This window comes from Phocoena phocoena, chromosome 9 (assembly GCF_963924675.1).
Source record: "Phocoena phocoena chromosome 9, mPhoPho1.1, whole genome shotgun sequence".
NCBI lineage: Eukaryota > Metazoa > Chordata > Mammalia > Artiodactyla > Phocoenidae > Phocoena > Phocoena phocoena.
This window is the reverse complement of record NC_089227.1, coordinates 68724953-68741035: the sequence shown is the minus strand read 5'-3', so window position 1 is coordinate 68741035 and position 16083 is coordinate 68724953. Positions and strand designations below refer to the sequence as shown.

Genomic DNA, 16083 nt, shown 5'->3' with positions numbered 1-16083 from the left:
GATGCAGCAGTGACTGTGCTGTAGGAGAACACAGTGGGGTACCAGTAGCCTCGGGGGTTCTAAAGGGGCTTTCCGGAAGAGGTAACCTCCACCTCAGTCCTTTACTGTGCTCTATCGTGTGTTGCTCTAAATAATTCAGTAAGACTCCAAATCATTTCATAGATCTTTGTTTAGTGATCACACATTTAATTATAGTTTGCAGACAGAGGATTAGCCATGTAGCACATACTTAGGTATCTAACTCTTTGGATTAAGAAGTGTGCACAGACACAGGTGTTTCATATAAGTGTTGGCCTCCACACAATCCTGTTAGGATACAGAGAGAGGTAGACTGAGGGTCAAATTCTACACCCTTCATATTCCTTCACAAAGTAAAAGCCTGTTGGGCAGTGTGTCATCCTGCAGGACCGTGGCTTATCCTGCTCTTCAATGTTATGGAGTCCCATTGCCTATCAATTAGCAATAAGAAATCACCTTGGAGTAGGGGGGGGAGATAAATTAGGAGTTTATCCTAATTTATCCTAATACACATACTTCTGTATATGAAATAGAAACAAGGACCTATTATATAGCACAGGGAACTATATTCAATGTCTTGTAATAACCAATAATGAAAAATAATCTGAGAATGAATACATATATATGTATATATATAACTGAATCACTTTGCTGTACACCTAAGACTAACACAATATTGTAAATCAACTATACTGCCGTTTTTAAAAATGGTTTAAAAACATTAGAAAAGAATGATGCATAGTTAATGATCTTTTGACATGTATGTAAAGTCTAGTGCATTAGTTCATGTAGCAACCATTCATCATTTTAGTGCCTCAAAAAAAGAAAAGAAGAAATCACCTTGCACTGTGATTAGATGAGTTCCCTGTGTACTCACCATGGGCACATCAGCATGATTATAGACCAAATAGAAATATACCAAATTGTAGATCAGTGTCACCCAGGTTATCTAGAGAGACTCTTCTCTTCTTGTCTGATAGCTTCTCCTTATCAGTGTGTATCAGGTAAACTGGGAGGGCAAGCTTCCCCACAGAAAGAACTAGCCTGGCCGAGAAAGCAGATGAACTGGGTTCTAGGCTTGGTCCTGATATTTGGGTCTTGTGTTAGTCAAGGGAACAGGCTGTGCAGAGCTGTGCCTCTTTTTACAAGAGGATTCTGTAGCTCAGATTTCTTCCTGCAGCCAGAGGCTGTGCAAATTAATGAAACTCATGCCTGTAAAAGAAGTCTCTATATATTTTTAGAATTATTACCTAACTTGAGTTCTTTGTTTTTCAGCCTCTAAAGTATATGAGGTGTGGGCTGTCACTTGGGAAGATTTCTCCATCATCCTGCATTGCTTTGGCAGGCAGATTTTCATTTGAGTACTTGGTTCAATACCAGTTTGGCGTTTAAGCTTGAAACAGGTGCTTCTCAGAGGCTTTTTAAAAGAAAATACATTTAGAACAAACTAGGGGACCTTTCCCTGGGGGATTAGTCAGGGTGAGTTCCATCCCTCATGTGCTATTTCTTCCCCTCTTCCCCTCCTTAATCTAGGAAACAGTTCAGAATAAACCAGAAAAACAAATGATCAGGGATGCATAGACACCAGATGAGGAGATAAGACGGAGGGCTGGGCACTGGAATGGTAATAGCAAGAAGAAGCAGTGGGGAGTGGGAAGGAAGATTGAGAGAGAACGTAGCCACAGAGCAAAAAAAAACAGCTTTGACAAAATAGCTTTTTTTCTACAAAGCACAGTATAGGATAGGCTGAGATGGTACTTGTACGAAATGGTTTCTCTCTATGTTATTCCTGAAACCAAGATGAAAGGGGAACAACATTTTAGAAATAATGATCATTAAATTTAGGAGGGCAAAGTATCCTCATATTGTCATGCCTATGTTCTTACTTTTTTCTTTTGGGGAAAGTTCAGTCGTAAAGGTTTTTGCCAAGTATATGGTTAATTTGCCGAGAGGTGGGAGTCAAAGTAAAACAGAGCCTAATTATTATGATTGTTATTGTTTTGTGTTTACATAGCAGTGCCTCTGCTCCAAGGTGCTTAAGATTAGGGAAAATGTAGGAGGAGAGATGTGGTTCGGTACTTGTCATCAATCTGCTGTAACAACCACATAGAAAATCCTCTGTGATTAATGACAAAATGAATGAAACTGTTGAGTGAGTGCACAGATAGTACAATATGTATTGAGTGGGCAACTGTTAAGTGAAAGGAAAAAACGCAAAACGTCATACCGTCTGTACAAGGATTTTCCTGTAGCAGTTGCATTGCAGTAAAATTGCTTGGATGAAGATGCATTCCACTGAGAGGTAGGAAAACATTTTTATGTGAATAAAGCAAGATCTTACTTAAAAGTAAACTTAGAGGCACTCCTGTTTTCGCTTTTCGCAGTGTGGTTTGGTGTGGTGAGGTGCAAGCCTCTGTTAGTGGAAGAGAGAAGCTAGGAAACAATGTCTTTGAGCTGTGAGGTGCTTGCATATTTTGAAAATATGTTTTATATGCATGTGTTCGTACTTGATGACTTGGATAATGAAAATCAATTTGCTTTGTCAATGCTTCCTGGATTAGAATTCCACTATTTGGTCCCTATCCTAGGTAAGACATTGTTTGCAAATTGTGCTACTTGTGAGATGTTGCAGTGGTTGCTAAGGCATTTAAGGTATTGATGAAAGTAAAATGGTTGTCATGGTGACTGATAAAAATAAATGTTGAAAATGCCCTGGGTTCTTTCTTTTCCAGTCTACTAAAGAAAATTGAGCGGGAAACATGGAGGGAGAGTGGTGTTTCATTAATCGCCACTGTAACTCGTCTAATGGAGAGGTTGTTAGATTACAGGTAAGCCGAGCCCACCCCCCGCCCTCCCGGTTTTCCAGATATGCCGCGCTCCCCTGAGAAAGTCTGAGAGTTAGAATACAGTCGACATTGCCCTTGGGTTAATCACTCAAAGAATTGATAATCAGACCGTGGAACCTTGAGCAGTAAAATAACAGACCTCTAACTAGCTGGTTCAGAGTTTTTTCTTTGCTTTTCCTTTTTTATGTTTTGTTGTATGGGTTTTGACAGTTCTTTTAAAGTCTCAGTGAATTGAGACAGTCCTGTTATTAAAGAAATCTTTTTTCTTGGTGTTTAGACTCACCCGTTAGAACCAGTAGATCCATTCATCTTAGGGTGATGACAGTGAAACCAACAATTGTACAACCATGCTGCTTTCTTAGAAAAGGAGAGGGGGGATGAAACTCACACCGTTAGCTTTCAGAGTCATTTTTTGATTTGGAAATGATCTAAACTGTTGAAGCAGTTCATCCCACTTAAACGCATGGTGTTTTAAGAATAAACGCTTCATTCTCACTGCTAATGGCCAGGCTTAGCAGATCCTTCTCACCCCAAGTAAGAGGTGTGTAATAACACACCTTCACTCCTCCCCTTCCTGGAGCCCCCGTCTATTGAGAGGGAGCACAGTCCACCTGGCAGTGAAATTCTCAGCGACGCTGGTGCTCAGCAGGGTCTGACCGCCCCCCTCCCCAGCCTCTCCCAAGCTCACGCTTCCTGGGGCACTGCCTCTATTCTGCCAAGCCTCATCTGAACAGCAACTTGCAAATTGCCTCTAGTCTCTGACAGATCCTTTTTTATTTTTTCTTCCTAAAAGAACAAACTGTGTTCACCCCTAGGAAGGAAGTTCTGTGTTCTGACTCTTGCTTTTTGTTTTTAGGGACTGCATGAAAATGGGCGAGGTAGATGGCAAAAAGATTGGCTGCACCGTGAGCCTCCTGGTTCGTAAACAATTTCCCTTTTCCTCCTTATATCCTAACGTTTGCTTTTTCACAGAAATACTGTTTTGTTTATCAGCCACCATGTGTCTTTATCTGGGTGTTTCTTAAAAGAGTTTCGATATGTTTTTGCTTCAGGTTGAATTAAATGCCAGAAAATTCTGAGCTTCGAACACTGCAGAATGGTCCCACTGTAAAATCCCAGAGTGACGCCAGGCTTCTCCTGTTGCATCGCTCCTCTGCCCTGGAGTCTTTTGTTGCTCTCCTAGGGAAAAGCATGATGTCCCTGGAGAAAAGTCTTTTCACTTTTGTGTAGACAGTTTCTTTCTGCCCTTCTTATATGTATTCTAGGTTTTAATAAATATTAATGTTCTTTTCTGAACAAATGACAGTTTCCTATTTAGCACATGAATTTTCACTCTCTAGCTTCTTTGCAAATTAAATCCATAATACCGCTGTTGTTAAGTTGTGGATTATAACTAGGATGACCACATAATTTCTCACCCAAACAAGACGTTTTTGAGAATAAAAATAAATATTGGGTAAGGATAATAGGCTACAACAGAACAGTTCTAGGAACACAAAATTTGTACTGAAATGTCTCATAACTAATTATCAAATAGAATGGTATTCTCACTACAGAGCAAAAGAAGGATTATACATTCACATTCCTTTTTCAAATTTTAATATAGTATAAATGGATGCTTTTGATAATTTACCTTAATCAGATTTAAAATACAGGAATGCGTTGTGACTGCTTTGGTTCTAAATTAGTGAATATCATGGTTTGTTTTTCTTGTTTTGCAGAATAGATGAAACCTCACCATCTATTCTAAGTACTTGCACAGACAGAATTCTAACTCTTACTCTGATCCATGAGTCTCTCACATGCCCTTTTTTCTCTATTTGTCTGCACCTTAAAATTTGTTTTGTCCCCCATTCTGATTCTGTCCTGTCTTAGCTCATCGATTTCAGGTTTTTTTGTTTTGTTTTGTTTATTCCCCTCACAGCCCCTCTTCAGAGCTCAGGATTTTTTGCTTTCTTATGACCGTCTTTTTAATCTGTTTCACTAATTTGTTTTCTCACTGTACTACATCTCTGAGTATATGACTTTATCCTTTTTTACCACGCCTACCACTTCCTCTTCATTTTTGCATTTAATTGTTACACCTCCACCTCCAATATCAGTTGCTAAAAATAGTAAGACCTGATCATCCTCTATCAGGCTACTTCTTGTTATGCAGTTTCTTCAGTAATTCTTATCGTCAGACCCAATAGTAACCTGCAGGCCATCAGGCCAAGCTCACTGGGTCAACCCATTATCTCTCCTCTTAGCACTTATTTCTAACCTTGAGCACAGTCATTTCCACTTTTAAATTTCCTTTCTGTGCTTTCCCAGCTTTTTGCGGGCCTTTCACCAGGGTCAAGGTCCTCAGCCTGATCTCCTTCCACGTCCCTGCTTGTACATCAGTATCTGGGGAGAAAAGCCAAGTGCTCTGTCAGCTTCAGGTTTTCTCAGTTTATCTCCTTAATCTTGACTCTACCCCAACTCCAAACACAAAGTCTCATAAATAGCCTCAAAGGAAAGCCTTTACCTTTTTCCAAAGGAATCGTCTTCCATTGTCTCCATCTCCTTTCACAGCGTCCTCTGTTTAGAGGTACACAAATAAATGTAGACCCTAGGTTCATTTCCTCAACCGGTATAACAGGAGAGGTCATTTCCTCGGATGAAAGAATGAATACTTCCACCTAAATGTGTTTATTCTAGTTTCCCAGTAGGAATAAGCCAGAGACTTAATAAATAAAATCAGTGGCCCCGTCAGTATCCACCTGAGACAATGAATTTATCTTGCTAGTTTTGCACTGACCAAGAATAGTCCTTATCAGACTTCCCTGGTGGCGCAGGGGTTAAGAGTCCATCAGCCAATGCAGGGGACATGGGTTTGAGCCCTGGTCCTGGAAGATCCCACATGCCATGGAGCATGCACCACAAGTCTATGCACCACAACTACTGAGCCTGCGCTCTAGAGCCCGCGAGCCACAACTACTGAGCCCACGTGCCACAACTACTGAAGCCCACGCGCCCTAGAGCCTGTGCTCCGCAACAAGAGAAGCCACCGCAATGAGAAGCCTGAGCACCGCAACAAAGAGTAGCCCCCGCCTCGCCGCAACTGGAGAAAGCCCACGCGCAGCAACAAAGAACCAACGCAGCCAAAAATAAATAAATATTTTTTTAAAAAAGAATATCCGTATAGAAAATGCTAACGCTTTGAAAGCTGTTCTAATTTCAGCCAGCACCCGACTACTTATTATTAAAGGACAAAATATATAACTTTGAAGCTAATCTTTTTAGCTTCTACTCCATATGGAAAGTTTTTGATTTCTAGCTGCAATATGGTTCTTTTTAACCACTCCCTCCCTCCTAGAGATTTTTCTTAACTTTTTGGAAAGATCAATTCCAGATTGTCTTCAGGAGAGCTCTGGCTTTCTTTACAAGATCAGAGTTAAACTGTAGTATTAGGCTGGTAAAAATGGGTGATCTTTGACATGACTAATACAAGGAAATGTAATTATTGTTTTGTTCTTTGTGTCACTAATTTTGCCAGACACATGTGAAAGATTCTCATCTGCTGACTGGAGAGAGCTTTTCTTTTTTTTCAAGAACTGTTCATTTACAGAGTGATCACTTATCTGGTTCCCAAAGAAATACGCTTCTTACCAGAGAGCTATTAGAACAAATTATCCTTTAATAACATAAAAGCCTGCTATGAGGTTGTTAAATTTATGTTTATGGTACAACAATTCTTGCTAATTAAAATGATTTTGGTTATAGTAGAGATATGAAGAGCATTGTTTACTTAGCTTTTTAAAGAATGCCAAGATCTACAAGGCACAAGACGAAAAGGGGAAGGATAATGGTATAAATTGGAAAAAATATTTTTTTATGATGTGTTCAACTAAATGTCAGTGTCTCAAGGTTAGAAGAGTCCTCATACTGAAGAATGGACACCTGTTAGGTAGTGGCCAGAAAGTACATTGACAGAAGTTCCTCAGGCTTTGAGCCCAAGTACAATTTAAGCAGCCACATTGGCTAGTTTGGTCCATTACCAAAGCACCTCTCTAGCTAATCAAATTCAAAAACGTTTAGAATTCCTGGACTTTCCCCCCCTAGAAAAGCCTGTCACTGCTTCAAGTCAGCAGATTTATCCCCCCATCACTATTCATGTTCCCTTCTTCTACACACCAAGTAGCATCTGTCAAAATAACAACAGCAAAAAAATAAAATAAAATAAATAACAACAGCAGTAGTAATGATAGCAGTTCAGATGGCTTTAGCAGGGATTTCAGAATGAACAATGATCTGCTTTCTAAAATTGCCTTATGTAGAGTCTCACAGCATCATGCTTTTGCTGGACTCCAGCTTCTTACACTTTTGCTCGTATGTTTACTAAGTTCAGTGAGGACTAATGTACTGTCTGATGTGGTAAAGGAGTGTATGTGGATGCCTATAAAGTGTACCTTTAAAATGGCAATGTAATATGTCCAGGTAGGTCAGAGTTGAGTTTTTGGTGACAAATGTTAAAACAGTTTAGAGAAGTTTAATAAGATCCAGATACCTTTTTTTAATAAACCAAATATTTTCAATAAGCATGGCCCTGTAACAGTAATTTGAAATAAAATCTCTTATTAATCCCTTTATGTTGTAGTCATAAACTGGAAACCTTTAAATTAAGTTTAAAATTAAAGAAATTATCCTTTGACTATCCATGATCAAATTTAATAAACAGGTTAATCTCTTACATATTTTTAATATTTTTAGTTGAATAGGCTGATTGTCCACTGGCAGTTAAACTAACAAAAAACAACAGAAAGTAACAAATGAAATGTGAATCAGTGGTAATAACATCCCCCCAGGAATTACCAGCCTATTCAATAAATGATAAATAATGTTTAATACAGACAGTGCTGTGTTAAAAATATGTCACTGGGTCTCCTTACTTAATTTTTTAAAGACATTTATACAGAAAAATTCATCTGTTCTCTTGGTTCAAGATATCAAACTTCAAGCAGAGTAAAAGGCAGATACTTGACAACCTAATTGTTGAGGAATTATCCATGCTTGTACTCTTTTTTATAGAACTTCTATAAGACTGAACTGAACAAGGAAGAGATGTATATACGCTATATCCACAAACTCTACGATCTGCACCTCAAAGCACAGAACTTCACAGGTAATTGTGTCTTTTGGCTCAGGTTGGGGGAAGTGGGCAGGTCACTGGTATATTAAAAATAATAACTCCTCTGTTTTTTGAATTAGAGCTGAGGACTCGAGCATTTCTCCTTTAAAAGTGGAATTTATTTTTAATTAGATTTATGTTTCTAAGTACTCTATGTTTTTAATATATTGGCTTTTTTTTTTTTTTTTTTTTTTACTATATCTCTTTGTGTAGTTTTTTAGAGGTTGCTTTTGGGATTACAAAAAGCAACTTTTCATGGTCTACTTAAAGTGAGTATTTCACCACTTCAAGTTAAATATAGGAACTTTACGACCTCTCCACTTTACATTATAGTGTCATAGGTATTACATCTAGGTACATTGAAAACTCCATCGGATAATGTCATAATTTTTAAGTCATATCTATTTTAAAGAATTTAAGAGGTTAAAAATAATCTATTATATTTACTCAGATATTTACCATTTCTGTTGGTCTTTCTTCATTCCTGAAATTCTCAATTTTCCTGTTAACATCTTCATTCAACCTAAAGAACTTGTTTTAGTATTTCTTTTAGAGCAGATCTAATAATGAAGAATTCTTAGTTTTCCTTCATCTTTATTTTACCTTCATCCCTGAAGGAAATGTTTGCTGGATAGTGTCTTTGTTTGGACAGTATCTTTGTTTCAGTACTTTAAAAATGTTGTTTTACTTTCTTCTGGCCTCCATTGTTTCTGATGAGAGATCTGTAGTCATTTAAATTGTTCCCCTGTGTGTAATGTGTAATTGTCTCTGGTTGCTTTCAAGATTTTATCTTCGGTTTTCAGCAGTTCAGTTATGATATATATGGGCATGGTTTTCTTTAAGTTTATCCTGGTTGGGTTTGCTGAGTTTCTTGGATCTATAAACTTATTTCCTTCACCAAATTTGGGAAGTTTTCAGGCATTATTTCTTCAAATATATTTTCTGCACTGATTCTCTCTTTTGGGACTCCAGTTTTATGGATGGCCAGTTTTATGACCTTTTGGTATCATTTTATAAGTTTCTCAGACCCTGGTTTGTTTTTTGGGGTTTTTTTTTTTTTTCAATTTTTCTTCTTTCTGTTTTTCAGATTGGATCATTTCGCTTCATCCATTTTCAAGTCCTTTGCTTCCCCTCTATCATTTCCATTCAACTATTGAGCCCTTCCAGTGAAATTTTATTTTTATTATATAATTCTAAAATTCTTATTTGGCTGTTTTTTTAATAGCTTCAATTTCTTTGCAAAGAACATGTATCTTTCTATTTATTTCACGAGTGTTCACTTTTACTTCAAGTAGCATGGTTGTAATAGCTATTTCTTAGTATTTGCCTATAATTTCAACAACTGAATCGTCTTGGAATTGGCATCTGTTATTGCCTTTCCCCTTTGAGATTTGTTTAGGTTTCCTGGTTCTTTGAATGTCAAGTAATTTTGGATTATATCCTGGGCATTTTGAATATTATGAGAGTTCATCTTCTGGAGAATATTGACTATTTTTATTTTAGCAGAAAATCAGTTAGTTTCGGACCTCAAGTCCTGAGCCACCTTTTGAAGGTCAGTTTAGTTATCAAAGCCTTTGCAGCACTTTCCTGGTCTTTCCTGCATGTATGTCACCCAGGGAGAGTCTGGGACATGGACATTTATCTATACCATAATTCATTTATCAGAATCTTTGTTATGTTGATTCTAGTTCATTCTACACATGTGCAGCTTGGGGGTGAGCCCAAGGAAGTCATACACAGAATTTAAAAATTCCTTCCTCCATCTCCTTCCTCTCTCTGATATTTCTCACTCTTCCCATCTCCCAGGGGCTCCTTTTCCTAGTACTCTCACTTGATCCAAGCCAAAGTACTCAGAGCCAAGGCTTGATCCTCCACACTATGATGTACTATGTACAGTTGGTCTCCCTGGGGACAAAGCAGTGAAAGAAAAGAGAAAAATGGAAGCTGTTGCTGCTGCCACTGTGATTGCCCCTATTGTCACACTTCAGGTTTACAGCTTTGTCCCTGGGACTCAGAGTGGACCAGAAGAGTCAAAAGTACTCCATCCGGGCTTCCCTGGTGGCGCAGTGGTTGAAAGTCTGCTTGCTGATGCAGGGGACATGGGTTCGTGCCCCGGTCCGGGAAGATCCCACATGCCGTGGAGCAGCTAGGCCCGTGAGCCATGGCCGCTGAGCCTGCACGTCTGGAGCCTGTGCTCCGCAACGGGAGAGGCCACAACAGTGAGAGGCCCACGTACCGCAAAAAAAAAAAGTACTCCATCCCACAGAAGGTCCTCTTCCCAGTCCTCTGACGAGAGGAGCTTTTCTTGGAGCTTTTTCTGTCTGTTTCCATTTGCAGTTCCAGGAGGCAGGGAAGGCTAAGCCAGGAGATAGAAAAGGCAAAAAATAAAAACAAGGAACTCACCACTCTGTGGTCCTTCTTTTGAGTATTGATTTTACTGTTCTGTCTACCTTCTCATTTACTGTTCAGAATTCTCCAATAGTTGCTTTACATATTTTGTCTGGGGTTTTTAGTTGAATCAGTGGGAAAGATACACTAGAATGTGCTTACTACATCTTAACAAGAATGAGAACCCTTTAATTGGATTTAGGAACTACAAATCTTAGTCTTTTGCCACACTGTTCTTCCAAAGAACTCCTGAATCATGGTTCCTCCCTCAGCTTTAAAAGGGTAAAGGAACCTTTCTGAAGTAGTGCTCTTGTTCCCAGAATTTAAATATGCCTCTAGCTACAGTTCCACTGTATCACTTAAGAGCATCACTGTTTACTTTTTTTTTTTGCGGTACGCTGGCCTCTCACTGTTGTGGCCTCTCCCATTGCGGGGCACAGGCTCCGGACGCGCAGGCTCAGCGGCCATGAGTCACGGGCCCAGCCGCTCTGCAGCATGTGGGATCTTCCCAGACCGGGGCACGAACCCGTGTCCCCTGCATCGGCAGGCGGACTCTCAACCACTGCGCCACCAGGGAAGCCCCACTGTTTACTCTTAAACTGGAGACTTCATGATATCTTTGATGCCTCTTATTCATGAAGTGCTATTGGTTCTGCTTCCTAAACATCAAAACCATTTCCTTTTTATTATTTCCAGTTTCACTGCCTCAAATAGGCCTTCATCATCTCTCACCTGGACTGCTTCCTAACCATCCCCAGAGTTACCTCAGCAAACTTTAACCTGCAGGCCGGCCAGCTGATTTTGTAAAGAAAGTTTTATTATAACTGAGCCACACCCACTTAATCACATATTGTCTGAGGTTGCTGTTGTGCTCCCCTGGCAGAGTTAAATAGTTGCAACAAAGTTGTAGTGTGGCCTGCAAGCCTAAATTATTTACTTTCTGGCCCTTTGAGAAAATTTTGCCAACCCCTTCTCTAGATATAACTCTATCAATTCATGTCTTCTACAAAATAAAGCTCAAACTCTTTATTTGGAGCCCATCATAATTGAACAAACACCTGTCTGCTCAGCCTCACCTTACCTCTCGCACTACACTACATTCCTAATTTTTATCCTTAAGAGCCAGCTCCTATATCATCTTTTCCATGAAGTTTTTACCTTCCTTCACTTCCCTCATCAACTCCATGACCCAGCACTCCCTGCCATGGGCTGAGTTGATATTTACAACTCTTTTCCCCTTGCAATTTTTTCAGATTTCCATTAAAACATTTATCATATTGTTTTTATTCATCGTTATATGAGGTGTATGTGTGTGTGTGTGTGTGTGTGTGTGTGTGTGTGTGTGTTAATAGGTACATAGGTAGGTAGTAGAGAGATCTTTAGTTGAAGGATAAGTTCCTTGAGGACAGAAATGATGTTTTCTTCTTAGACTTCCCAGTTCTTTGACTAGTGCCTAGCAGTGTGAGATTTAAATAAATGCATTACTAATGAATGCACTCAATGAGATTTTAGTACCCTGAGCAGACTTCTCTCCTTCAATATTGGTAATTCCTTAATCACTGAGGAAGCCCCAGTATCTCTTCACACAGATGTGCTGATAGTTTTGATGAAATAAGCTAAGATTTTTGAGCTGACTCTGTCGTCTGGGAGTTTAAGTGGTCATTTTAAAGTAGTTTGTAGCCAATTTTTGAGAGAAATGGTGAACCTAGTTTTTCTATCTGTGAAAACAACCTAGTAGACTTGTTTTATTTTAAAGTCCATAAAAAAAAAAGAAATGAGAGAGGGAAGTGAGAACAAACTCTTACAGATATGTAACAGATACATTTTCATTTTCTGAAAATCCGAATCTGTTTTGGAAACGAATAAATTTTTTTCTTTAATTTGTTTACTCAGCTTGCAGTTTTTATGTTCCCCAAAGTCATAAGAAATAACTTCTTTTCCTATATAACATTTTTCTTATTTCTCTTCTGTCCTCATTTTTGTGTGTCCTTGGAGAAAGGGAAATTGATGGAAAAACTTCTCTATAGGATTCAGTTTAAATGGCTTAACCCTTTCCAGCCCTCTGTGACAGTGCCCTCCATTACTTGATTCATCTCCACTCTTCTCCTGTGTTATTTCTTTTTGCATATTGGTGTCCTCATTGTACACATCTCAGAACGATGGAATGAGATAGCCCATATTTAATTATGTGATGATGCCTTTTGTTCAGAATTATAAACACTTTTAAAAACATTGTCTATTGGAAATTCTGGATGTGATTCATCCTTCTCTTTTCAATATGTAGTATTGTCTTCTAAAGATGTAGAGGAATAAGTATACAACATATAATAAAACATTTACAATTTGTTAATGTGTTCAAACAACCTTAGTAGTCTGTTGTTAACACCTCAAAGGCATACATGTTTCCTTTAATGCTTCCTTTACACACACTGTTTACCTCAGGTATTCATCATGATTTTCCCGAATCAAATTCTGAAACAGGTGTAATTTGTTTTCACACCTTTCCCATGTCACCACTCCATCATTTTTCAGCTTCCTCCGCTGGCCCACCAATGCTTACTTGTTTTTCCACACTTCCCAGGGGCAAGTCACCCACACGTGACCTTCCAGCCATCCCCTGGACCTTCCCAGGGCAAACATGATTTGGAAAGCAGTTTAGGGATTAGAAACTCTTCATTGCTCCCCCTTTTTTTCGCTTTTTTATTGTGGTAAAATATACATAACATAAAATTTACCATCTTACCTATTTTTCAGTGGACAGTTCGGTGGCATTAAGTACATTCACATAGCTGTGCAACCATCACCACCATCCGTCTCCAGAACTTTTTCACCTGTCCAATCTGAAACCCTGTACCCATTAAACAATAACTTCTCATTTTCCCCTCCCCCAGCCCCTGGGAACCACCATTCTACTTTCTGTCTCTGTGAATTTGACCTTCATTGCCTTTTAGGTACCACCCTGTGGTCAGCTGCAGGCTTCAACTGTGGGGAGTGAGGACCCTCAGTCCTCACCCCTCCCCCTTTTCACTGTGACATGGTTAGTCTAAGGGTATTTTTTGAGTGCTCAGGGAGACACACAAGAAATTTGAGAGACAAAGATGATAATTCCTGAGCCGCGTCGCTAAGAGAAAATAGAAGTTATTTAGTAGTTAAAGCGGAAAGGCTTGAAGGAACAGGCTGTGAAGGACCATAGGTGTCAGTTGGTGGGATAAGTGAGGGGAACCTTAGTTTGTTCGGATAACACGAGCAAAGAGTGTGGATGGAAAAACAAAGACACACGTGGGGTTTTCTTAGGTGCTTGGCAGGATAAGAATATGTGGGTAATTAAAGATTAGGAAATTATCTCAGGAGGCCTCAGAGAAAAGTAGAAGGCTATTCAAATACAGCACAGCTCTGATGATCTGGTTATTATCATCACCATTCTTGTCCTCTGTAAAGCAGTCTTCCATGGCAACCTACGTTGTGGCGATTCAGCTGTTTCTGCATCCACTTATTAACCAACACCCTTTAGCGGATATTCCCTCTCTCCATCTCACCACAAGAAAGGGTTTGTACAGTGCCCAAGCAAGAGAAGCCACCTCTGTCCCTGGTGGGCAGCTGTCTCTGGGTCAGGATGCATCTTGTTTCATTCAGCAAAAGCTGATAATGGGGTCGAGGGGGCTGGAGGCCTCTTAGGAGAGACAGTGGTGGGCTCCTTCTTACCTGCAATAAGTGGAGGAACAGTGGGAATATGTGAGCGGAGGGACCATATCATGGGCAGCCTTCTCTGTCACTTTAGGAAATATAAATTTGTTCTGTTGGTTACTTAGAGTCATTGGCTAGTTTTAATCAGGGGAGCAATGTGATCATTTGCAGTGAAGGAAAGTCATATTGGTAACAGTGCACAAACTGAATGCTGGGGGATAGGAGACTGCTGGTGGGTGATGAAAGCTTTTGCTACAGTCGTTGAAGCTACAGGACTGAGCTCACCAAAGGTAATTAAAGAGGAAGAACCGCCAGAGCCTGTGCCTTACAGGACTTCTACACTTGAGAGAAAAGAGAAAAATGATAGGAATCTAGCTCTTTATCGCAACTATATGTTATACATTGAGATAGCCAAATCATAGTACTAAAACTTAACATGTTACTTAAGAGCTTTATGTGTAGTTACCCTTCCAGCAAATAAGTGAAAAAAAGAATTACCATTTATGGATATTGTGGTAAAAGCTCCTACTGTGTCTTTTGAGACGTGTGTGGAGGTGGTAGTTAAATAGATAAATAACATAAGGGTTTGTTCATTTTATTCAATGCAGTAAATGAGTTGGCTGTTATAGTGTTAGATTATTCTTATTATAGTCCTTCATCGGTGACAGTGAATTCTGGTTCCTATTCTTGATGTATTTGGCCATATCTATGGTTCAGGAAAAGAAGAGACCTGCAGAATAGCAATTATTCTGTTAAATACACTACCTGTCAACTATGCTTAAGCCTGTGGGTCACCATTTTCACACGTGTGTATAGAATGTCATCTCTTTTCACGTTTCCCCAAGAAATTCCAACCACACCAAACATGTCATGACTTCAGTAGCCATTACTGAAGATTTGTTGGGACTAACCATGGGGGTCATAGCACACAGCCCCCGCAGTTTGTTTTCCCTCTCTGTCTCACACACACACACACACACACACACACACACACACACACACACCACTCTCAGATTTTTCAGCCTTTTATTATCCAGGAGAATTTAGCTACCATTTTTTGCTTCCTAAGCATGCCTTTTGAAAGATGCCCATAGTCCCACTCCAAGGGATTTACCCGTGAACTTCCGAGCAAACAAAGGCATGTCTCCCCTACCTACATCTTTGAACCAGCTACAGAGATACCCTTAAACATTTTTATTTTTATTATCATATGCTGGTAGCATATGAACGTTATGGGGGAAAAAAAAAGGAGGGAAGGAGAGAAAGAGAGAATAAAGAGAACCAAAAGATCAGACACAAATCTCTGATAATTCCATCTCCCAGGGGAACTCATCATTCATTAACCTTCTGTTGCATATATTCTGGACATTTTTTTCTTTAGTATCATGACATTCAGAAAATAGTATTTTCTCCAATTTGTCCCAAACCAGCCCCGTTTGAAGGGAGGTTCTTTGGGGTCCTGTCTCGATCATCACCTTCCCACTTGAATTTCAGAGGCCGCGTATACTCTCCTGTTATATGATGAGCTGCTGGAATGGTCTGATCGGCCCCTCCGGGAGTTCCTGACCTACCCCATGCAGACAGAATGGCAGCGCAAGGAGCACCTGCACCTCGCCATCATCCAGAACTTTGACAGAGGCAAGGTAGGTGGCCCCGCCCACCCGTGGCATCTCGCAAGGTGATTGTCACATTTCCTTTAGTTCGTTGATGGCCGCCTCTTCAAGCAGGGGCCCTCGAATTTCAATGTGCATTAAAGACTCCAAAGAGTTTATTGAAATTAAGATTCCCAGGCCCTATTCCTGGACATTCTGATTAAGTAAGTCTGGCTTGAGGCAAGGGATTCTGCAATTTTAACAAGGACTCCAGGAAATTCCAATGTGTATGAACATGGGACCCCACCTTGAGAAACACTGATCTAGAGGTTTTGACACCCAGGCATTTTATTTTCTGAAAAACCATTATCACACCTCACTCAGCTCCCCAGATTGGCATGTA

The 16083-nt window shown here is 39.7% G+C and overlaps 1 protein-coding gene across 1 annotated transcript in view; it reads left to right on the top strand.

Moving 5' to 3' along the window:
- Window positions 1–16083, top strand: part of DOCK4 (dedicator of cytokinesis 4) — a 274676-nt gene that overhangs the window by 219934 nt on the left and 38659 nt on the right. The window contains 5 exon segments of the mRNA XM_065883569.1: window positions 2580–2606; window positions 2751–2846; window positions 3721–3781; window positions 7917–8010; window positions 15583–15731. Coding sequence (XP_065739641.1) covers window positions 2580–2606; window positions 2751–2846; window positions 3721–3781; window positions 7917–8010; window positions 15583–15731 — 427 coding nt within the window.